Source organism: Stegodyphus dumicola, chromosome X2 (genome assembly GCF_044657685.1).
Source record: "Stegodyphus dumicola isolate Sdum_Otavi_A_Nest chromosome X2, ASM4465768v1".
Classification (NCBI taxonomy): domain Eukaryota; kingdom Metazoa; phylum Arthropoda; class Arachnida; order Araneae; family Eresidae; genus Stegodyphus; species Stegodyphus dumicola.
In genome coordinates, this window is record NC_140781.1 from 30,124,417 (window position 1) to 30,148,085 (window position 23,669).

The 23,669-nt window shown below is 32.3% G+C and overlaps 1 protein-coding gene across 3 annotated transcripts in view; it reads right to left on the reverse strand.

The window, feature by feature from the left end:
* Positions 1-23,669, reverse strand: part of Mrgn1 (Mahogunin ring finger 1) — a 72,109-nt gene that overhangs the window by 40,065 nt on the left and 8,375 nt on the right. For all 3 annotated transcript variants that reach the window (XM_085809343.1, XM_085809342.1, XM_085809341.1), the window contains exons 2-6: positions 19,486-19,604; positions 19,300-19,388; positions 9,428-9,580; positions 4,544-4,661; positions 4,332-4,398 (exon numbers count right to left, since the gene is read on the reverse strand). In XM_085809343.1, the coding sequence (XP_085665469.1) occupies positions 4,332-4,398; positions 4,544-4,661; positions 9,428-9,580; positions 19,300-19,388; positions 19,486-19,604 (546 nt within the window). The remainder of the gene's footprint in view (positions 1-4,331; positions 4,399-4,543; positions 4,662-9,427; positions 9,581-19,299; positions 19,389-19,485; positions 19,605-23,669) is intronic.

The window sequence follows — 23,669 nt, forward strand, 5'->3', positions numbered from 1 at the left end:
AAAAGGGAAAAAAGCATTAACTGACTGATGAGTAAATGAAGGTTTACTTAGTAGCCATTATAAGCATCCTGTTTGTAGGAAGGAAATGCGTATGGTTGAACTTCATATGATACCAGCACTAAGAAGGATATTTTTGATTCTTATTTTTGTGAATTTATGCAGTGATGTCAGAATATAGTTTAGATAATTTTATGATTTATGCCAGTTATGAAGTTTTTGGATGCTGTTAAGGAATTTTGTTTGACTGAAGACATGAAAATTCATAAATAAGGAAAGTGGATATTTACTTCATGTAGTGCTAAGATGAATTTCCTTTTGTATATTAGTTCATTGTTTGATTTAAAATGTAGTTTATTGAGATTATATTTTTTGTTGGCTGCTCCTTTGACTTTTTAAGTGAATATAGATTGGTGTGTACATGGACAAAGTCAAGGGAGTGCGCAATGCCTAGTTTGTGCAATTCTTTGATGATTTTTTTAAAGTGAAAATAGGTCGATGTGTACATGGATAACGAGTTTGTGCAATTGTTTCACTTGTTATTTTGGATTTGTGCAGCGGTGATTTTTGCCATAAAAGCCAAAATAACAAGTAATCCACACAATTTATTAATTATTTTCTAAAAAAAAAAAAAAAAAAAAAAACTGGTGTTGAATATTAAATTTAATCTTTAAACCAATAAGTTATGATAAGCTTTTCTGAAACTGCAGAGAAGGATATGAAAGGATGTCTTGTTGGTTTTAAAAGAACTGTATATTTTGTAATCAAAATGTTAGAATTCTGCTTATATTCTCCCTTTCATTCTTTTTAAATGTGATTTTCCCCCTTTTTGCATTGATTTTTAGCCAGAGTTAATTATAAAATTATCAGTTTTACTCATATGGTGCCCGCCCTTATCAAACTCACTAGTAAATAAACTCAACCGGTTTTCACGTTCAAATTTCCAGGAATCAAAATGTATATACACTAATCAATAGAAAACATTCCCCCTGTGTTTATTAAACTCATCTCAAAACAAAAGATTGGTTATGCTTGCAATCATGAAGTGGCAGATCAACTAAGACAAAGGGTATACAAAGACTAGCTGCTAGCTATAAATGTAAGTTCTGAAATTTGAATGAATCACTGAAAGCAGCATTTTTTACATTACTGTATGCTTAACTTGCAACATGTTGAAAATGTGACACAATATAAGGCAGACAGAAAAGGATAAACTGTTAAAGGACTTTGATGTCTTAGGTTATTTTCTGTAACTGCAGCCAGAGAAAAATAAAGCGAGAGTTTTCCAAACAGCATTGTGAAATCTCCTTTAAGAAGGAATGGGAAATATTCCATGAATGGAGCAAGTTTATGCCAAGTTGTTTTCATTTGGCAACTTGAAAGTTTGTATTGCCAAACGAAGATGCACACCGAATACAATACAAACATTAAACTAGAAAAATAATACTTACCAACTATTTCTTTACTTGTATTAGAAATTTTCATGTATTCAAGGTAAGTATATTGTTTAAAAAAAAGAAATGATGAAACTTTAAACAGAATGAAATAAAGTTCTGTGTTTGCCAAATAAAAAGATGCAGCTGGTAACCACAGCGAACGAGAAATCGCACTAAATTAAAATGGTTGCCAAGTTTGGCTTTTACCCTGATTACAGAAGAATCCTCCAAGGAATTATAATTAATGAAAATCTAATAAAAAATGAAAATTTCTCAAGGAAGCACAAAACTGAACACTGTGAGACACTGAAACTACTTTTCTAGAACAATTTTGCACTGCCTTTTGAAGAAGATCAGCAAGAGAATATTTTTGCTACAGCTATGTATATCATAGTCAATGCAAAAGTCTAATATCTTAAAATCTGTTAAAAACTATTTTCGAAAATGTGGTTTTAATGTAGAAGCAGCCTTAGAGGAATTGCAAGCTGTAGCTTATGTTTGAAATATCAGCGAGGGAAGTTATAAAGATCATTTTTATAATATGCAGCAATTCACAAAAATAATGAAGCAATATGTATAAAACCTGATTATGAAAGTGTAAAAAGAATTGCAGAAACTAACTACGTAAGCAATAAAAAAGATAATTATATGCCAATATCAATAAAAAAGTGCTATAGAAACACTAAATTCTAAGAAAAACGTTTAAACAGAAAGGTGCTGATAAAGAAAAGCTACCAGCAGTTTAACAAAATTTAGAATAAAACCGCAAATCTTAAACACAGATGGACAGTTCTTTGTAACAGATAAAATTCCATCAACACAATTATAAAAATAAATTTATAAAAAATTTAAAAATGTATTTCAAAATTTTGTGGTTAAGTTTTAATTATTATTGTAGGTTTTAATTATTGAATAAGTTAATTATTATTTTACTTGAGAGAGTTTAACCCTTTCAGGGTGGTATATAAAATAATTTAAATTGAGGTAGAATTTTGCATGAATTGTATTTTGCATGAATTTTACAGTGTGGAAAATGCCTCTTCAGATACTGCTCATCTAATGTGCTAAGTATCCACTGTACCTCTTCAGCCTTATATCAAACGCACATTAGCATGTTTCACATTTGTAGTCATCCATGATATAACTAATTGATAAACAGACAAGGACTTGTTCCATTCGACTACCACCACAATGGTGCTATCTTCCATTGCCTGCAACCCATATTCCTACCCTAGTGCATATGTTTTGTGATGTTGCTTACATGAGAATGATGAGCCAACCCACAAACCAAAACAATGATCAATGCAGTGCCATCTTTCTCCTCAATGTTAGACGCTGCTGTATTTTCACAATTTTCAATCACATGTGAAGTCATGTTCTAAGGTAATTTTTGTTTTTCTTGATGCCTACTGTCACTCTTCTGAGTTTACTGGAACATTAACAAAGCACCCTGTACATATGGGATCTAAAAATAATTATATTAATACTGGGGAAGAGGGAACTTGAAACCTATTTTACTTTAATCACATCATACCTCAAAACCTTTCTTTGTTTACGTGCGTTATAAATGATGTTGAGATACAAAGTATTAACACAAAATATAAGTACAGTAATTTCACACGTATAGTCCGCACGCAAGATTTTATATAAAAAAAATTCAAAAATCGTCAGACAGTCCGCGGACTATACGTCCGAAATTACGTTTTTTTAATACGGCAATATCCCCATGCTTTTTAAACACATCCTTTGCGCCAACTTCTCACCGCTTTCTCGTCCACTTCAAAATAACGGGGTAAATTCCTAGTATACGGTGCAGCCTTGGCGCGACTTTGAAAATTATCGCCAACACCAAAAATGATCCAAAGAACGTCTATATATATACTATGTGTGTATATACATAGTATATATACTATATATGTAGTATATACTATGTTAAACTATATATTATTTTAAATGACCCGTTAACTACTCATCGTATATGTTCCGTTTTTACTGCTCATCATAAAGTCGCCAAAAGTAGCCAAATCCCGTGTGCACCGAATACTAGGATTAAACCAATAACGGCCCGCTACTCTATTTCCATCTTTTTCCTGGCGATGTTTCATCAACGTTATCGAAGATGAAATACAAAATACTGTGCAATGTGCTATACTCGTCATAAGTGGTAATGAAATGTGACCTTCGACCCCACTCACTGGGTGTTGCCAAACCACCGAGTAAACGAATCACGCTTTTTTTTTTTTTTTTTTTTTGTACTCCAGGTACTTGCTACTATGGCTCCTAAAAATCGAGCTGTCGCATCAATTACTTTTCCCCCTCCCGGCAGTTGCGCTAAAGCAGTGCGAAGGATACTGGGATACAAGACTCTGGTTGCGCTAAGTGAGTGTTCATGCAAGACTTTCTTTGGCTCATATCCCGGCATCGCTTGATGCGCCAGCCTGGAATTTAGGAGCTCTACTTGCTACTACTCATTCGTTCTGCACTATGTTCTATGGTTTACTATCGATACGATACATACGAATGTTTTCTTGGAATCTCGTGCTTTTTTTATATTTGATCATCGGCAGTTCACGACAGCGTGTTTTTTAAATTTCAACGATTTTAACCGTGAACAACCAGCGTATTATCCGCACTGGTGGATAGTCCGCAGCTTCAAAAATTCGCATTTTAAACACAGATAGTCCGCGGACTATACGCGCGAAATTACGGTAATTGATATACTTTCTAAAATTGTTGGAAAGCACCTTAAATGAAATTACCAAGATAAACAGTTTTTATGATTTTTAATTTGTAAAAAACATACTGATACATTAATAATTTAAAAATAAAATACTCATTATACCTTTTCCCTCTCTCTATATATTTTAATTCCTCAAATTAAGAAAATAATTATCTTACCATCTCCTTCTTCAGCAACACATTGTATTATCACAGGTATAACTTCATCTTCAAATTTATAATTTAACTGGAGGGGGAAAAAAAAAAATAACTCACTGAAATTGTATATCCTCAGCATTCTGATTAAAATTATTCTAGCAATAAATTTTAATAAAGTTGCTAAAACTTTAGAACTGTTGTAAATAAAGGCAGAATTAATGAGAAAATCGTACCATTTCTTCTGAGTATTTACTAGGATCAAAGACATGAGAAACTTGGTTAAACTGCTGATTGACTCCTTTCTTATAATGGTAAGTTTCTGAATTCATTGATGGATCCCGGGGAGTATAGCTAACACAAAGAAAATTTCAACTCATTAGTATGAGAAAATTTAAAACTGAGCTGATTAACACGTTATCAACAATGTTCACTAGCTATTGCAAGTTATAGCAACTGCTACAGTAAAACAATTTAAAAGGTGGGAAAACTGCAGACTTTTCATCAATGGAATAAGTATTTTATATATCATTTAAAAGACGTACTAAAAGATTATTATGTCTATTACACTGACTGCTAAGCCTTTAATCAGAGAAATTTTACTATGCACCAGAGCATTACTGGTACCAGAGGTAAAATTCTTTCCCTAATGCCACATTACATGTTGCCGAACGGCATTTAAAAATTATACAAAATAAGAAAAATAAGTAACAATATGCATCACTTTTGTATTAAACCTATACTACAAACATATATACCTTACAAATGAATTTATTACAAGGTAGTTGCAACAATATTATTACAAACTATACATTGCAGAATACTATTCATATATAATCTTCGCATGAAATGAAATTTTGATGTAATTTGAAACCTTACACATTTAGGAAAAGTTTATAATCTTCAATCCATCACAGCATACATACTGAAAACAAAATGCCGATTTAAATACAAAATTAGTACGAGGTACTGCTTTTCTTGCACTAGTGTGTGAATGGCAACTGAGACATAACTCCACACCATTCAATAGTATATCTGGCTCTTCAGCAATAATACCACATTGCACGCCAGTGTGCGATCAGCAATGAATATATTAAGGTTCATCCAGGGCCCAATGCCAGACATTTTGCAGCTTTATATGTTCTGAATTCTGTTGCCAAGTGCCCCCTAAATTCTAAAGATTTTGACATCCCTTAATTTTGTTGCTTGGTGCTTGTCTAAATTTTAAAATTCTGTCTTTCCTAAATTCTACATCCAGTGTGGCTGCACGAGTCCTGGAGCCACTTCTAGGCTTATCTGAATAACAAATCAGTTATTCTCAATTCAAGCACTGGCCTATGAGTATCATTTACAAAACCTATGTTTTGCATATGGAAAGGAATTCATGTTAAGCTTCTCCTAACCAACACATTTGACACTACGCTGTGCAGTTAGCTGAAGCTTGTAATCATTGCCAAGTGTAATGTTAACATAAAAAGTTTTCTTGTTCATAGATATTTAATTACTAATCTTAGAAAAAACTTTAGATATCACTGCAGAAGTCATTTCTCAAGCTACTGTGTGTTAGTCACACGGTGATGAAAGCAAAGATTCATCAGGTATATAAATTATTCAGAAGCTGTAATAATAAATGATACTTTCTTTGTATTTTATAAGTGCAGAAGTGAAAGTAAGTATCAGGACTCTCTCCACGTTTATGAAAAATATCAAATGCTCATGCGTAAAGCACAGAAAAACAAAAAACGTTGCTGGTAATCTTGCGCTGGTCCGTTATACATTAATGCGCGTTTAATGTATAACGGACGGTATAAGCTAAGCTAAAATTATCTTATTCAGTTAATGTTGCAGATTGCGTTGTTCCTTAATCTTCAAATTGGATCTGGGTTATTATTTTCTGGATGTCCGGACTTAGATTATTTCAGGTACTTTACATCTGGACTTCAGTCTTTACACTGCATTTGTTTTTGTCACATTCGATATAATTTTTTTCTTGTAAGGAATCATGAAACTGTGGAGCCTAGCAGCTGATGAAAAAGAGAGCACTGTTTTTCTGAGCCATATGGCCATTTTATCCAAAGCAGAGAAGGCAAAAACTTGCATTCCATGATATTGTACTTCTCAAACAATCAAAATTTGTGCCAAAATGCTGAATTTTTACAATTCTCTGACATGTTTAAGCAAAACTTTATCACTGTGTACATGAGAAGAATGATAATATGCACAGTGTCAAGTTGTATGTAATACTGAGTTTTTCAAATTCTTTGATGATTTTTGAAACTGAAACAGATTGCTGTATATATGGAACAACAGCACATAAAAAAAAAAAAAAAAAGGTTTTACTATAGCTGTTTCTTGCATTTTAAATTTTAACTGATTGCTGCTTTATTTAATTCTTAGTGAGCTGACATTTTTGAAAATGGCTGTCATCTTTCATATCCTGGTTTTGCAAAACATTAGTCACCAACAGCTGATGATTTTCAGGGAGAGAGAAGTAAATAATCAGAAAGTACTACTTTAACTGCTTATATATATATATATATAATTTATTTCCTAAACAGTATTGATTAATTGATTATATTATCTCCTAAGTTTAATTAAAGTAGAATTATTTTAAAAGTGTGCATCCATACTGGTAAGTTATATTTTGAAAGATGTTTTGAAGTAATTTGAAAGCAAAATGTTAATAATGTTTTAACGGGGACTGGAGTTAAATCATCACGAAGAATAATATTACAATTGTAAAAGTAAAAATTAAAACATGTAATTATTGTCATTGATCGGAAATTAGTTGACTTTTCAAGGGGAACAAACCAACTCCCGTTCAATGATCAATAATTGATAAAAATACGTAAATATGAAAGTGTTTCGTCTTTACTCGAGTTATAAGTTAAAGCCAAACCGGCAATTCTAGTCAGGCCAAATATTTCCGCGAATAGTTGTTACTCAAAGAACTTATTCTCATGAAGCATTTTAGTCAATTCAATTTGGAGTAAAAATCAATTACTGTAGAAAAATCCTGTAAAACTAGAGTAACCGTCCCCGACACTATCATCTTTATGTATTTGAGTACTATATTATTTGTAGAAATTAAACATTGGAAATTGTCATTATGAAATCGAAATCAAAGTAAAGTTGAAATAAACATAGAAGATTATAAAAAAGATAAATAATGCAAACTTTGTAAAAACAAATCAAAGAGAACATAAAAATAATATAAAAATAAAATAGAAAATAATATAAATAAGGTCAGTGAATGTACATGAAGATATAAAGGCCAGAAAGGTATTAAGTAACTTACATTCTTTCTAGTGGGGGAGTTGGCAATGTGTTCTCTTCGTGTCTGACTCAGAAGTGTAGGGTGTCCGAAAATTCTTAGCGGCAGTAGGGGCTTTGAATTATATCAGTCGGTAAGACTTGGGTGAAGAAATTTATGGTAGTGGGTGGGACTTGGAATTCTTGAGGGATGTATTTTGTGGAGTTCTTATCTGAGAGAGACCGTCTGTTAAGATTTTTTTAAAAATACTAGTGAATGGAAATTAATTAATTTCTGGCTAATTGTCGTGTCGCAATGATTAAGAATTTAAGAAAGGAAAAAGGCATTTTCGCTGTCCAAGAGCTAGTAGACAGTCTAAAGGCAGGAAATAGGCCCATTTTTTTAGTAACAGTATATTAACAGTATATGTCTGAAGACAATTAGCTTTTTACAATATATACAATTGAGTAATTACACTATATACAAATCTTTCAACTGACAGTCATCCAACTTATACCGCCTTCTCAGGTTTAGGAATAAATTATCATATCCCTATCAGTTAAATGATTTAGAGTGAGTATTTAACGCCTGCTCTTTTAAGGCAATGGTTGATAAAAAGCAGGCTTTTAAAATAATTCTACTTTAATTAAACTTAGGAGATAATATAATCAATTAATCAATACTGTTTAGGAAATAAATTATTATTAACTAACTTTGCAGCAATTGCGCAAGTAATAATAACTTGTATTCGCACTAAATGGATTTAAGTTCATACAACATTATATATATATATATATATATATATTTTAAATTTGCTTTTTACGAATAAAAAATGTTCGTTAAATTTATATATATATGTATACACACACACACACATGAGAAGCAGTATTTTTTAAAACTAATCTCAAGGTCAGACTGCAGATTTTTCTTCTCTGTTTCTTATATTAGCACTCTTCTTCAAGATGCCCAAGACAAGTTATCTTGTAGTTTCTTGACTTGCCATTTTTGTGCCGCTACGAGTTACTTACTCGCTTAGAGCTTGTTTTAGCCAACTGAAGCGACAAGTCGAAGCATATCTGTAAGAATCAACTCGTAGTGGGCTTATGTGAAGAGCTTTGTCTAACAAAAGCCGACTATGAGATAATTCGTAGGACCCTTTTTTCTACACACACACACACACACACACACAAAAAAAAAAAAAAAAAAAAAAAAAACCACCATCCTGTAAGCTTTTTAATGATTGTCACGAATCATTAGTATTTTTAATGATATAATATGATTAAATCGATTCGGCTTCTTGGACTGCAATCCAGAAAGTGCCGTGGCAGTCAACGTGTTAAATTACTACCATAAACATTATCGTCATTCACAATAATATGTGTATGTATGTACACATCTACAGAGAGAGAACCATTAAAAAAATAAAAATGTTAAATTAGTGCAAAATGTCACAAAATTAATGCAAATATAAAACAGAACAAATCTGAATTTAACCTAACAATGGTAGAAACTGTTAATGGTTTCATGTCTTTGCAACTCACTGCAATACCACGGACTGGGTGCGAACTGAATAACCCCGATATTAGACACAAGGCTTGGCAATCAGTCAGAGGGTGCTAAGCAACCTAATATAAGAAAAGCTTAAATCATAATGGACATACTAGGAAATTAACTCTGGATGTGAATGCAAAAATTAAAACAAAAAGCGAACTGCACTGATTGTCCTTTTGGTTCTTGAAGGAGTAGCCACAAGAATTATTATGTTAAGAAAATTAGCCCGATGGTCGTTATTTTATAAAATACTGGCCAATGACACAAAAATACAATACTTATAAATTGTTATAAAAATTATGATTTCAGAACTTACATAACACCATTAGCTGTTATTTCTTCAGTACAGAAATAATATATATTAATTGCACATCTTACATCAGAATCAAAAGTAAACTCTATATTATATGAAGTGCTTAACGAAGAAGCTTCAGAGCTTGATCTTTCTCCTTCAAATGAATCTGGTACTCTACAGAGGGAATAAAAACAGAGTTTATGTTGAATTAAAATAGCAACAATTATGTTTAATAAATATACAATTAAAATATGGCACTGGATAGTAAATAACATCCACTGTATATAGTCAGAAGTCGTTAATTCGGACACCCGTAATCCGGAATGATATATAATCCGGACCTCAAAGCTACAAACTTTCTGCGCATGTGTTGCATACGCATGCACGTACGACCTTTACGGCTGCAAATATGCGTGTGCGCATGCACGTTTAATGTATAACGGACGGTATAAGCTAAGCTAAAATTATCTTATTCAGTTAATGTTGCAGATTGCGTTGTTCCTTAATCTTCAAATTGGATCCGGCTTATTATTTTTTGCAGATTGTTAGAGCAATTTTATAAAAGTAAGCTTGAACTTTCGATTATGTCAAATAGAATTTTGGATATATATTTACTAAAATGTAAAGGATCTACAAAGCGAAAGTATGTTTCGAAGTCCATTAAACAACAGTGGAATTGCTGCAAAAAATGACTTAACCATTCCGAAATCAGTTTATCAAATTCACGCTGCTCTGCGGCCGGGGTGGGGAGGGACGCTGCGGCACGCAATGAATTGGAAGTTGATCTGTCAGCACTATCCTTATCTTCAGGGCAGATCTTTTCATTTTATTTGGCTTATAATTCCTTACTAAATGTAGTATTTCATCGCCGTGTTTTCCGTCTTTAATATGATTTAAATCAAATTCCTCGTCATTATAATTTGCTTCCGATAGTGAAGAAAGTGACACAGAAGTTATTGAAAATGAAAAACTTTCGATTGACAAATTAGTCGGTATTCTTGACACAGCAATTATAGGACTTGAACAGAGAAACTTTGTAAAAGAACAAGAAATTATGTCTGTTTATAGAATTAAAGAGAAAGTATTATCACATAAAACGAAACAACTTTTTTTTGTAAATTTTGATACCCTTTAGATCATAATTGTTCTTTATTTCATAAATTACGGTTTCATATTTTTAATTTTATAATTTCTGCATGCCATCTTACCAGATTTAAACTGATGATCTATAATCCAGAAAAATGATAATCCGGAATCGAAGTCCCAACGAGTCCGGATTAACGACTTTTGACTGTATATTCAATATTTAAATTCATTGTTCAAAAATTTCTTGAATTGAAACCATATTTATTGCTTCTTTAATAATTAATATATCTAATTTCAATATTTACATGCATATGCTTATAAATGTACCGTATATACTCGCGTATAAGTCGAGATATTACAAAAAAAAAAAAAAAAAAAAAAAAAAAAAAAAAAAAAAGACTTCAAAGTGGGGCAGTCGACTTGTATGCGGGGTCATAAAAAATTAAAAGAAAAATTAGAAGAATCAAAAATGTCTATATAATGCAGTTGTTTTCTTCCCGCACTCAAATTGGACGACTTATCAAATAAGTCACTTACTTGAAGTAATTTCATGACTTAAATTATGTGATGAACTAATCACAGAGTTTCATACCTTAACTAGAGTTAGTTTCGATTAAACCAAAGAATTTTCGGCCCCCGAACAACTGATCAATATCGAGCAATAAAAAAGTTTCGGCAACACGCCAAGAAAAGAGAAATGCAGATAGTTTTTTGTAGGTATAAGTCTTTATAATAGCTATTGTTCATTCATGAAATACTTTTGCTAACAGGCGTACACGTCAAAATTTTAAAAAATAGCCCATGCAATACTGAACAGTTTTGAATATTCAATTATAATAATTAGCTTTCAAAAAACCTTCTCTTTTAGTATACGATTTCTTTCATGGACACTTTCTGAAGAAGTGACAAAACACCTAAAAACGACTGTGGGCGTAATTCCGGGAGGATTGACATCCGTCATTCAACCCCTAGATGTCTGCCTCAATAAGCCCTTCAAAGTAAATGTTAGAAAATATTGGGTGGAGTGGATTAGTTCCGGTCGTCCAACATTTACAAAGGGAGGCAACATTAAAAAGCCCGATATTACATTAATTGCTCAGTGGGTTAAAGATGCTTGGAACGAAATACCCTCTGAAATGATTATAAAAATCATTTAAAAAATGTTGTATTAGCAACAAACTAGACGGCACGGAAGATGATGCTGTTTTTGAAAGTGAAAATTACGACGAAGGCTCTAGTAGTGATTGTAACAATACAGAGTTCGAGACTGAAAATATGTATGACGACGAGCCAATGACGACAGAAGAGTTCCATGAAATGTTTGGCGAATCTGACCATGAATCGGACGTTGAAGGATTTTGATTTTGTTTATTTACCAAAGTATTTTTTATCGTATATTTACTTTTTTTTTCTCAGATGATTTTGAATAAACGTAGTACTTAAAAAAATTTTTTTGAAGTTTCTCGATCGATTTCGAAAGTGGGGGGGGAGGGGTGGTCGATTTATACGCGGGTTTCTTATTTTCTACGAATTTTTTATGTCGAAGTGGGGGGGGGGTCGACTTATACGAGGTATCGACTTATACATGGGTATATATGGTAAGTATATTTCTTTCAATTGCTATAAATTTAAGTTAAAATTTATACACAATTTTTTATAATTATGTACGTAAATTTTTTATGTTTTAGCGAAAGAAATTTTATAGCCAAAAGCATTCACAGCTACTTTTAAAAGCAGCTTGACAAGCAGCTTTACTCAATTAAAAGATTTTTAGCAGTTTACACAGTGTAAATCTTAATAATGCCTTCTGGTAATCATATTATTTGATTGACCCTAAAACTTTTGCCAAGCAGTTGATTTAGCACCAATTATTCATAAGCATGATGACGAAACAGACTCATAATCTTCACTTTCATATGTAATCCTGACTAATTCTTGATAAGCTACCTTTTGGTTTTATGAGCAAGGATACAAACTAACTGTTTTTGCTGTATTTTTCCTTGATTTTGAAAAAAAAAAAAAAAAAAAAAAAAATTAAAATTTGAGAAAAAGTAAGCAGTGGATTATTTTTACTTCCTTGTACGAAGTAAAAAGGAAGTATTGTAATCGAGAAAAGTTTCAAGCAGCATATTTCAACGAAAATATCCATTTTGACCGCTATCGAATGCAATTTAACGATGTTTTTGTGTGATATCTGTACGTAAGGACAGAATAAACTACTCTTTTCCTTCAAAAAAATTATAAAACTGCTTTAAAATGAATTCTGAAGAGAATTTTTCGTGTTCGTATCTCGCATAACTAAAAAACGAGTAGCCTCAGAACGTTGAAATTTTGTATATAGGATTGCTATAACATGTAGATGTGCACCTCGTATTTTGGTTGCAATCGGCCTCACCAAACGTATATAAATATATTTATATATATATCCACTCTGTTACCTGGCTCAGTGATTTCAGTTTCTTTACTCTTATATGTTTGTAAATTGTACATTTTTTGCTTTAAAAATGATTGTATTATGTTGTTTTTATCTTCCGGTTAAGGTTTTTATGCCTTTAGTAAATCTGTATGCAATATTTTTAGACTTATCAACAATTTTAAAGTTGTCTATGTGCCGCTAAGCCTTTTTTTTATGGCGGCCATTGATGTTTACATTTGAAACAGGAGACTAGTGGATTTGTTGCCAATCTAGAGAAACTTAGCTTCGCAACAACAAGATAACGTGTTAATTTATTATTGCCAATTAAATCATGCTTAATTCTTTCTGGAATTTTTTCGAAGAAATAAGTGTTTAAGATTTACTTCGAAATTTTTAATATAGATATTTTGAGTTTTTATGTATTTTTGCCTTCACACGAAGTGAGAACTGAATTAATTAAATGAGAAATACTCAATCGTCTGTGAAAAACTGTTTCTTTTTTTGTTTTGTTTGCTTAATTTCTTTTGTACATCATTCTAGCTTTATTATAGTATTTGAATAGAACATGTGGCAACGATTAGATAATTCTGTTCTTTAAATGATATAAATTTTGTGCATTATGAGTTATAATATGAACGAAATATAATACTGAAGGGGGTCATCACTTTTGCGCTACACAAAAAGTGAGAATTTCAGCTGATTTTCGAGTTTTAATAAGTCAAATTGTTTTTGTCATACATATATGAAATTTTCAGTGTGTCATCTTTATACATACATGATTATCTTTCTTGATTTATTTAACTTAACAGTGTATAAGAATTTGTTTTATAAAGAAAAAAACTAACTGTATTTTCCGAAAATTTAAAATTTGTACTGAAGCACTGTGCGCAAACTGACAGTAATACAAATTTAGTTAAAGTAATAATTTTTAAGTGAATCTAGCGCCAGAGTGTCGCTATGGTAAACAAATACTAGAGTGAATTTTAAAGAATGCATTTATTCTATTGTGGGTTATGCGCTGTCGGCGACGTAGATTTAATTCAATCCAATAAGTTTAAATGAAATGCAAGAAAAATGCATATAATTTAATATTCCGTACAAGGAAGTCATGTGGTGTACACATCAGATTTTTTAAATTATGGACTAGCATAAAAACATGTATACTATTGGATACAATACTTTATTTGAAAATAGATAAATAATGGCAATCAACATGGGAAAAAAAAAATCCATTAAAAATGGAATGTGGTTAAAGAGCTGCAGAATCACATTTGTGACTACACTCCAGTTCATTTATAGCTGGTTGAGAGAATTTACATCTGTTGAACAGAGAAAAGAACAGCTGAATATCAATGACAAAAAAAGCAATAGATTGGAATTATTACTGAACATTAGTTTATGCTCACAGCATTACAAACAGGGCTTCTGGTAAAATTGCAGGATATCTATTTTGATGCTACTTTGAATGCTATTAGGCATTTTTGGCTGCAGAGAAAGTGGCACAGGTTTTAATGAATTGTTTTGTCAATTTAAAAGCTTGAATTAAATATATGTAGTTTTTTTAATGCACTGAATTTGTAATTTGTGCTTGTCAATTATATAAATAAAAAGTAATATCTTATTGTTTATTAAATAAAGATACACCATTTCCACTAGAATTCTGCTGGAATGACTGGCACAGATTTGGCGGGATCTTCATGAACTATCACAGTCAACAGGATAATATGTAAATACAGTCAAATACCGAAAATCCGCCAACTTCTGAAATCCGCATTGCCTCTGAAAATATAAACGTTCAGTTTATAGGTTCCAGAAAACGCAACATTGAGTACGAAATATCGAAGAAAAAATACTTAACGAATAATGACGTCATAATTACCGAATAATAATGAGTCATAACGGAAATACCAAATTATTGACATAAAAAAAGTTTTAATATAAGATAAAATAAATAAGAAGTTTTTCTCCCTGTAATCTGTATCGAGGTAAAAAAGCAGACGATTTACTCAACTCTTCGTTCAAGTTCACGTTGTTGTATTTTCTGAGCTTTGTTATTTCACGAGATTGTTTAGTGCTGCCTTTTTTTTTTATCTGGATATTTTGTGGATCAATTAAGAATATTTTAAATTTCAGCCCTTTTTAATACAATGACAGATAAGAAACACACTCATGATTTTACTGCTTGCAATGTTGAAAAACGTAAAGACGTTGCATTGACGATAACGCAAAAAGTGCAAATTCTGGAAAAGATGAAGGCAGGTGCTACTCCTTGATTTATAGCAGAATGATATGGAATTATGATATTTCTATACACATACAGAATAAACCTAAACTGACATATTAATAAACATCAAAATATGATCAATTAGTTAAAGCATTGGAGAATTTGATTTTAACTTAAAAACACCCAAGAGCTCTTTGCCATTAGGTGCCTTCGTAAAGGACATTTAAACTTTAATTCATGTTATGAATAAATATCAAAGACAATGCAATCAGTTCTCCAGGATATGAAATTTAGCTGAACTACCAGTGTTAAGCACTTTTATTCACTCAGCCACTTGGCTGACACATTTTAAACATTTTACGTACACTTTTAAATTAAAGTATGAAAATATATAAAAAATTTTTCAATATTATTTTACCATTTAGTTAAATAAACAAATAAAATATTTGTGTTGCAAAAATATACACGGTGACTGAAAATTATTGGACACAAAAAAAGCTAGAAGAGGCAGATATTAAATATTTTTATTGACTAACAATAAAATAACAAAAGGTAATATATTTTCTGTATCTGAAAAGCCAGGATGCTACAAAATAGTATCATCACAAATAATACGTCCACGAGTAAAATACTTATTTAGGTAATTATGCTGACACACTGACCAATGCTGTGCTTTGTTCTGGGTTATAACAATATTATAATAACAATAGTTCTGGTTATAACAATAGTTCTGGGTTATAACAATAGTTCTGGCTTATTCCAATATACGCAAGTAGATGCCACCATTTATGATGTTTTCATGTAAGAAAGGAACAGTCATTTTATTTTATTGGTATACTGCACATTAACTTTTGGAGAATAATGCTCTAGTTCAATAGAACCATGCAGGGAATCACTACTCCACATCAGACAGTTGTAATGATTTAAAGCACCCAATACATGAAATGTGGATTTATCACTAAAGATAACAACATGAGAAAATTTTTGTCTTCAACCTGATTCAGGTTATACACAGCAAATTTGGATCACACACTGCGTTCATTTGGAAAAATATTTTGCACTATTTGAATTTTATATGCATCAGGCTTAATTTCTTTTATATAAGATACCATGGAACTGTAGATTTTGGAATGCAAAGTTCTCTACTGGCATTACAAACAGATTTCCTCAGGCTTCAATGGAAACCATGGGTCAACTGTTTCACTGCTCATGCTAGGCTTAACAGATCCTTCACTAGGTAACACACTGAAAGTTCTTTAAACTGCTTCGTTTCCTGCTTAACTGAATTTGCTTATAGAAAATTATAACTATATTTTATGTGATACCATTTTTAACTTTTAAGATAGACTTTAATTCTGTAAGCCATAATACATTCAAAGCCTTCTGGGTAAAAGTATAGTTTAGGGCACCCCTTGGCGAAACTTGGCGATACATGGATACCGATTTTGTGCAATTCTTTGACCTGTTATTTTGGCTTGCGAAGCGGCGATTTACACAAAGCCAAAATAACTAGACAAACGATTGCACAAACTCTGTATCCATGTACACATCGACTTATTTTCACTTAAAAAAAAATCCCAGAATTGCACTAACTTGCATTGCGCACTCCCTTTACTTTGTCCATGTACACATCGATATATTTTCACTTAAAAAGTCAAAGGAGCACCAAATTCTACAATACAGGCAAACAAAATATACATAATCTCAATAAAATACATTTTAAACCAAACAATAAAATAACATAAAAAAGGAAAACCATTTTCTACATTTAAGCACTATCAAAAGAAAATATTCACTTACCACGATTTTCGAGTTCGCTTCGTACACCCAGAGCCACGTAAAAATCACAATACCAATCATACTCAAATGACTTTTTTCAAACCAGGTATTCTTTCTGATCGAACGCTTCACATAGTGACCATCTGAACCTTTCTTCCTACAATCCCATTCAAATCCATCTAAACAGTTTTTGCGTTCGACTAGACGCATATCCTTCCTACATACAAGGCACTTATAATGGCTACTAAGTAAACCTTCATTTACACACCAGTCAATTAAAGCTCTTTTCCCCTTTCACTCCAAATCGTACAGAAACTTCAAATTAATCTTACTACACTCGGCCATTCTACCGTCTAAAGAAACAAACCAACACACACCACAAAAATGCTTACAAAACATCCCAAGATTCAAAATTTCCCAGAATCATTCACCCAATTACGTCACAAATAGGGTTTCCATAACATTAAACTACTCAGGCTACCATAAATGAAACAACAACTTGGTGATAAATCAAACAACAACTTCGCCATAATACAAGGGGTACCTTAAAGTCTCCTTCTGATATAACTACTGATTGTGACTGTCTAATACAATTCTTTTCATACCTCACATAACAATCTACCTTTAATCAAATCCAACTACAGTCAAAAGTCGTTAATTCGGAATGATCTATAATCCGGACCTCAAAACTAAAAACTTTCTGTGCATGCGCCGCGTTGACACATGCGCATAGGCGTTTACGCGTGCACGTAAGACCTTTTACGACTGCGCATATGAGTGTGCGCAAGTGCAGAATACGTTTTCGCGTGTGCGTTTTATGTATAATGGACGTATAAGCTAAAATTATCTAATTATCTATTTCAGTTAATGTTGATGATTGCGTTGTTCCTTAATTTTCGAATTGGATCCAGCTTATTATTTTTTGCAGACTGTAAGAGCAATTTTATAAAAGTAAGCTTAAACTTTCGATTATATCAAATAGAATTTCTGATATATATTTGTTAATATGTAAAGGATCTAAAGCGAAAGTATGTTTTGAAATCCGAAATCTGTTTATCAATTTCACGCTGCTCGGCGGGGGGGGGGGACGTCGCGGCGGGCGCGTAATGAATTGGAAGTTGATCTGTCAGCACTATCCTTATCTTCAGCGCAGATGTTGTTATTTTATTTGGCTTATAATTCCTTACCAAATGTAGTATTTCATCTCGATATGCTCCGTCTTTGATATGATTTAAAACAATTTCCTCGTATAATTCGCTTCCGATAGCGAAGAAAGTAACAGAGGTTATTGAAAACGAAAAAATTTCGATTGACAAATTAGTTGGTGTTCTCGACACAGCAATTACAGGACTTGAACAGCGGAACTTTGTAACTGAACAAGAAATTATGTCTGTTTAATAGAATTAAAGAGAAAGTATTATCACATGAAACGAAGCAAAACTTAAACAACTTACATTGAAAGAAATGTTTAATAAAGTAAACAAATAAATATTAAGCTTTTTCTTTTTGCAAATTTTGATACCTTTTAGATCATAATTGTTCTTTATTTCATAAATTACGGTTTCATATTTTTAATTTTAGAATTTCTGCATGCCATCTTACGAGATTTAAACTGATGATCTATAATCCGGAATCGCCGAAGTCCCGACGAGTCTGGATTAACGACTTTTGACTCTATTATGCTGTCAGCGTATCATGGACTCTAGAGACTAATAAAAATATTTTAAAGTTATTAGAATATGTTTCGAACTAGGTCTGGATCTTCAATAAAATATCACTCATGAAAACAAGACATTCTTTAATGAGCCTATTACATGCACATATTTTTAGCTTATTCAAAAATATGGTTGGTTGCCACTTCAAAGAAACAAAACGAATTATAATTATTTACTAGTGGAGAAAAAAGCATTTTAAGTAAATAAAACAAAATGAAAGTAGGCATAAAATACAAACTGCACCTCATCTGAAATCCAATATTCTTCCACATTCAAAGTGTAGAAATTTTGAAAATAATAAATAGAAAGCTAAATTAAAGTTCAAATATTCATACAGTTTACAAGTCCAACATACAGTTCATACAGTTTACAATATTCCAAAAATCACTAATTTTTTCCCAAATAGCTCATTCAAACAGATATATTGCTGTTATTACCAAATCATTGCTGATAATTAAAAACCACTTGCAAGATGTGCTTCAGCACTTTATTATTTTAATTTCTTAGAATCGGTCTTTTTTTGCTGTTGTTTGAAGTAGTACTGAAATTAAGGGATGCAACTGAAAACTGATGAAATATTATAAATATTCATCAGAAACTTCAAGTGAGCTCTTTTCAAACATTTAATACAAGCAACAGAATTTAAGGCATTACAACCTCTGAAAATACATACTTTACAAATCGCAGAGACTCTTTCCTTATGTTCATCAAACTTCTTAATGTTCGCGTAGGTTCATTTGGCTGTGGTGCAGGATAAGGAAACTATAAAAGTATGAAATATTATGGTTCATTTCAGTTAACATTTTACAAATTATATAAATGCCTTATCAATTAATTTTATCATACAGCTTAAACTCACAGGAGTAGGTCTGCCACCCAAGAAGTTAAGGTCCATATTTTCACCAAACAGGTATGCTTCTGGTTGAGTAGTTTCGAAGCGTTCTCCACCCATGATGAAATGACTTGCAAAGTAACTACCTAAGAAAGAAAGAAAAACAGTTAAATTGTATATAAAATAAAATAAAAATTTCACTGCAATTTTCAGACTGTCTTTACCTGTGTTATAATCATCTATGTACAATAGATCTGTACCAGTATGACAATTGGTAAAGTATTTAATTAACATTTAAAAAATTTAAAGTACACTGTCTTTGTACTTGGACATAGTCTTTAACTCTGATACAAAGTCCGAAATCCGGACTCATCAGGACTTCAGCCATTCCGGATTAGGTTTTTTTTCCGGATTATAGATCATCAAATTAAATCTGGTAAGATTGCATGCAGAAATTATACAATTAAAAATATGAAACCGTAATTTATGAAATAAAAAGCAATATGATCTAAAAGGTATCAAAATTTACAAAAAAAAAAAAAAAAAAAAAAAAAAAAGGTGTAATATTTATTTGTTTATTTTATTAAACATTTCTTTCAACATAACTTTCTTCACTATTGAAAGAGTACATGGGTAAACGCTTTACTTGTTTTACGCGCATGCGTAGTGGACGCATGCATAAAGCGTGCATGCGTAAACCCTTTACGCGCATGGTGTAAGTTTGCGGCTTTGAGGTCTGGATTATAGGTCATTCCAGATAATGGGCATCTGGATTACGGACTTTGTACTGTATTCCTACTGGTGTCGCTTTTGCTATTTTTATATCATAAAGATACACTCACTTCCAAAAGTTAAGCACGAAGTTGTAAAATGCAAAAAAAATCAACAAATACTGCTTTGATTGACACACAATTCAGAAGGAAAGTAGCATGCATAAAACAAAATCAATAATTATACAGAGAACTGAAAACAATATTAAATTATTGTAAGTTATCAGATAATGACATAATAAACAGAATTATGTATAAAGTGAAAATAAACAGCATAAAATGAAAAAAGGACATTAATAGGGTATGTGATCTTCCCTCATCTGTATACAACGTTTACACCTTGTGACCATGCTTTCAATTAGGTGGTCAACCATCGTAGAATTAAGCAATCGCCATTCTTCTTGTAGAGCAGTTTCCAGCTCAATAAGAGTGGCTGGAGGTGGGAAACATGAAGATACAGCATGGCCGAGAGCATCCCAAAGATTTTCAGTGGGATTAAGGCCAGGCGAATAAGCTGGCCACGCCATATGCGCAATCCCTTCACTCTCGAGGTAGTCATCGACGATGTCAGCTCTATGGGGATGTGCGTTATTCTCCATTAAAACAAAAGTAGGGCCAACTGCTGCAGCATACAATCTCACAATGGGTTCTGGGACTTCATCTCGATACCAGACAACCATCAAAGAACCCCGTTTAAAGATGTGCAGATCGGTGCAGTATCCTAATGAAATCCCTGCCCACACCATAATGCTTCCGCCTCGGAACGCATGATGCTCGGTGATGTTTTGGGACTGATTGCGTGTTCGTTGTTCACGCCATATCCTTATATGCTTGTCATCTGGCTCCAGAGCAAATCTTGACTCATCAGTAAACATGACATTGCCCTAGTCAGACACATTCCAATTGACATGATCTCGGCACCACTGTAATTGTGCCCCTCTTGATTGGATGAATAGAGGAACAGAAACTCGAAGTACCCGGCCATACAGTCCATTCATATGTAATCTTCAGCGTACAGTAGCTGCAGATATTGCCTTACCAATGGACGCTGTAACCATAGATGTCACACATGTGGAGGTCGCTCAGCGATTCTGCTTGGCTACAATAGCAATATATCGATCTTCCACGGGGGTTGTAACCCTTGGGCGACCGGCTACGAGTCTTCAGACAACTGTCTGTGTGGTTTGGAATTGTTTCTATAAACGTGAAATTACAGAATGAAACACGCCGAAGAAAAGAGCAACAGCTGTGATCGACTGTCCTGCTTCAATGCACCCCACAGTACACCAGCGCTCAGAATCTTCCATTCGTCTTCTGGAAGTCATAGAAACACGTATGTCTTAAAAACAAATTGTACGAAAGTTTTAAACACCTTCTATCAGCACTTACATACAACTTCTGTAACCCTTTATAAAGCTGGCTTCTTATACGACTGACTTTTTTGTATATTTCTTGACATGAAAGAACAACTGGCTGTTACCTATTTGCATACTTCCATCTACCTCTGCAGCGAATTGCATCCTCTTCAATTCTGATTGGCTTCCATAAATCAGCATTTTCCTCTCTGTGCTTAACTTTTGGAAGTGAGTGTATTATGGAAATTACAGCAAAGACAGAAAGCCAGTCAAATGGCACAAATTTTTCAGAAACTATGAAGGTCAGTATAAAAATTCCACCTTTTTGGATACATAAGCCAAAAATCTGGTTTTATCAGATAGAGGCACAGTTTAAAATTAATGGTATAAGAAATGAAGATACCAAGTTTAATTACATAGTCTCACAAATGGAACCTAAATATGTATATACTATTTGGGATATAATATAATAACTGATAAGACTGAAAACAAATATTCCTTGGCAAAAGAACATTTATTAAATATATTTAAAGAAAGTGAAAATAAAGGAATCAAAATGCCTTTTTCACTGGCATTGAAATTGGTGACATGAAATTTAGTCATATATTACAAAAAATGAAATCCTTGGCAACTAGTGATATTTCTGACATGGTATTAAAAACATTATGGATGGACAAATTGCCACACCATATCAAAGATATATTGGCGGTTAGTGATGAAGGTATTGATAAATTGACGATTATGGCTGATAAGATTTTTGACATGCATTCACAAACTGACTTATATGAGACTCATTCAACTGAAGTTAAGAATTCAAGTGTTTCGCCAACCACTTTCCAATTACAGGAAAAAATATCTTCATTGGAAAAGCAGACTGAAGAACTCCATCTCCATCACCCATCAAATGAAGAAATCTTCATATTAAAAAAAAATAAATAAATAAAATAACAGATTAATTAAAAACAGTATTTAACAGAATTCAACAGTATGGACTACGCATCAATTTATCGAAATCTGTGATGGGACTGAACAAATTAGAATTTTTGGGATATTTGATAACACCAACTGGCTCAAAACCTCTTCCAGAAAAAAGTACAAGCCATAAACTTCCTGAAACTATTCACGAACTTCGTAAATTTTTAGGAATGATTAACTTTTATAAAAGATACTTTAAAGGTTCAGCTAATACACATGCTCCCCTAAATGAATACTTGAAAAGTTCAAAAAAAAAAAAAAAAAAAAAAAAGTCTTTTGAAAAATGCAAAGAAGATTTAGTCAATGCTGCTATGTTAACTTTCCCTAATCCAGATCTACCATTATGCACACTAATTTTGCAACTGGATCAAAATAATTTTAATTTAAATTAAATATTTAAATTTAAAAAAATGGTAAAAAGGTATTTTACCATATTCCAAAGATTCTACAGCAATATGAAAACAGAGATTGGAAACCAATAGCATTTCATTCAAAAAAATTAAATGACACCCAAAAAGCTTATAGCACATATGACCAGGAACTTTTAAGTATCTATCTTTCCATCAAACAATTTAAGCATATGCTAGAAGGATGTGAATTTATGATTTTCACAGATCACAAGCCAATTATATTCACATTTAAACAAAAAAAAAAAAAAAAAAAAAAAATGATAAAGCATCTCCTAGACAATTAAGACATCTGCAGTATATCTCGCAATTTTCAACAAACATAAAATACATAACTAATAAGGATAATGGGTTGATCTTTACAATATGGTAACTGGTAGTTTGGCGACATTTTGGAGGCGATAAAGGTTACTACCTGGGACTTTTGTAATAATGTGAGCAGTACTCAGTTCCGATTACGCATTATTTTGTGTGAGGGAAATGAGAGATCATGGGATATGTCATGTGATATTAATGGACGAATTACGGTTCTTTAATCGGAAAAGAGGGGAAATCGGGAAAAAATCTGGAAATTTTGTATTTGGCTTTATTCTGTGTTGTGTGAAACAGTGTTCGTGAATATTTGGATCCCATGGCCGTAACTAAAGTGAATTCGAAATGGGTATTTAGTGGTATTGAAAAGGGTAGTAATAAATGTTTCTTTA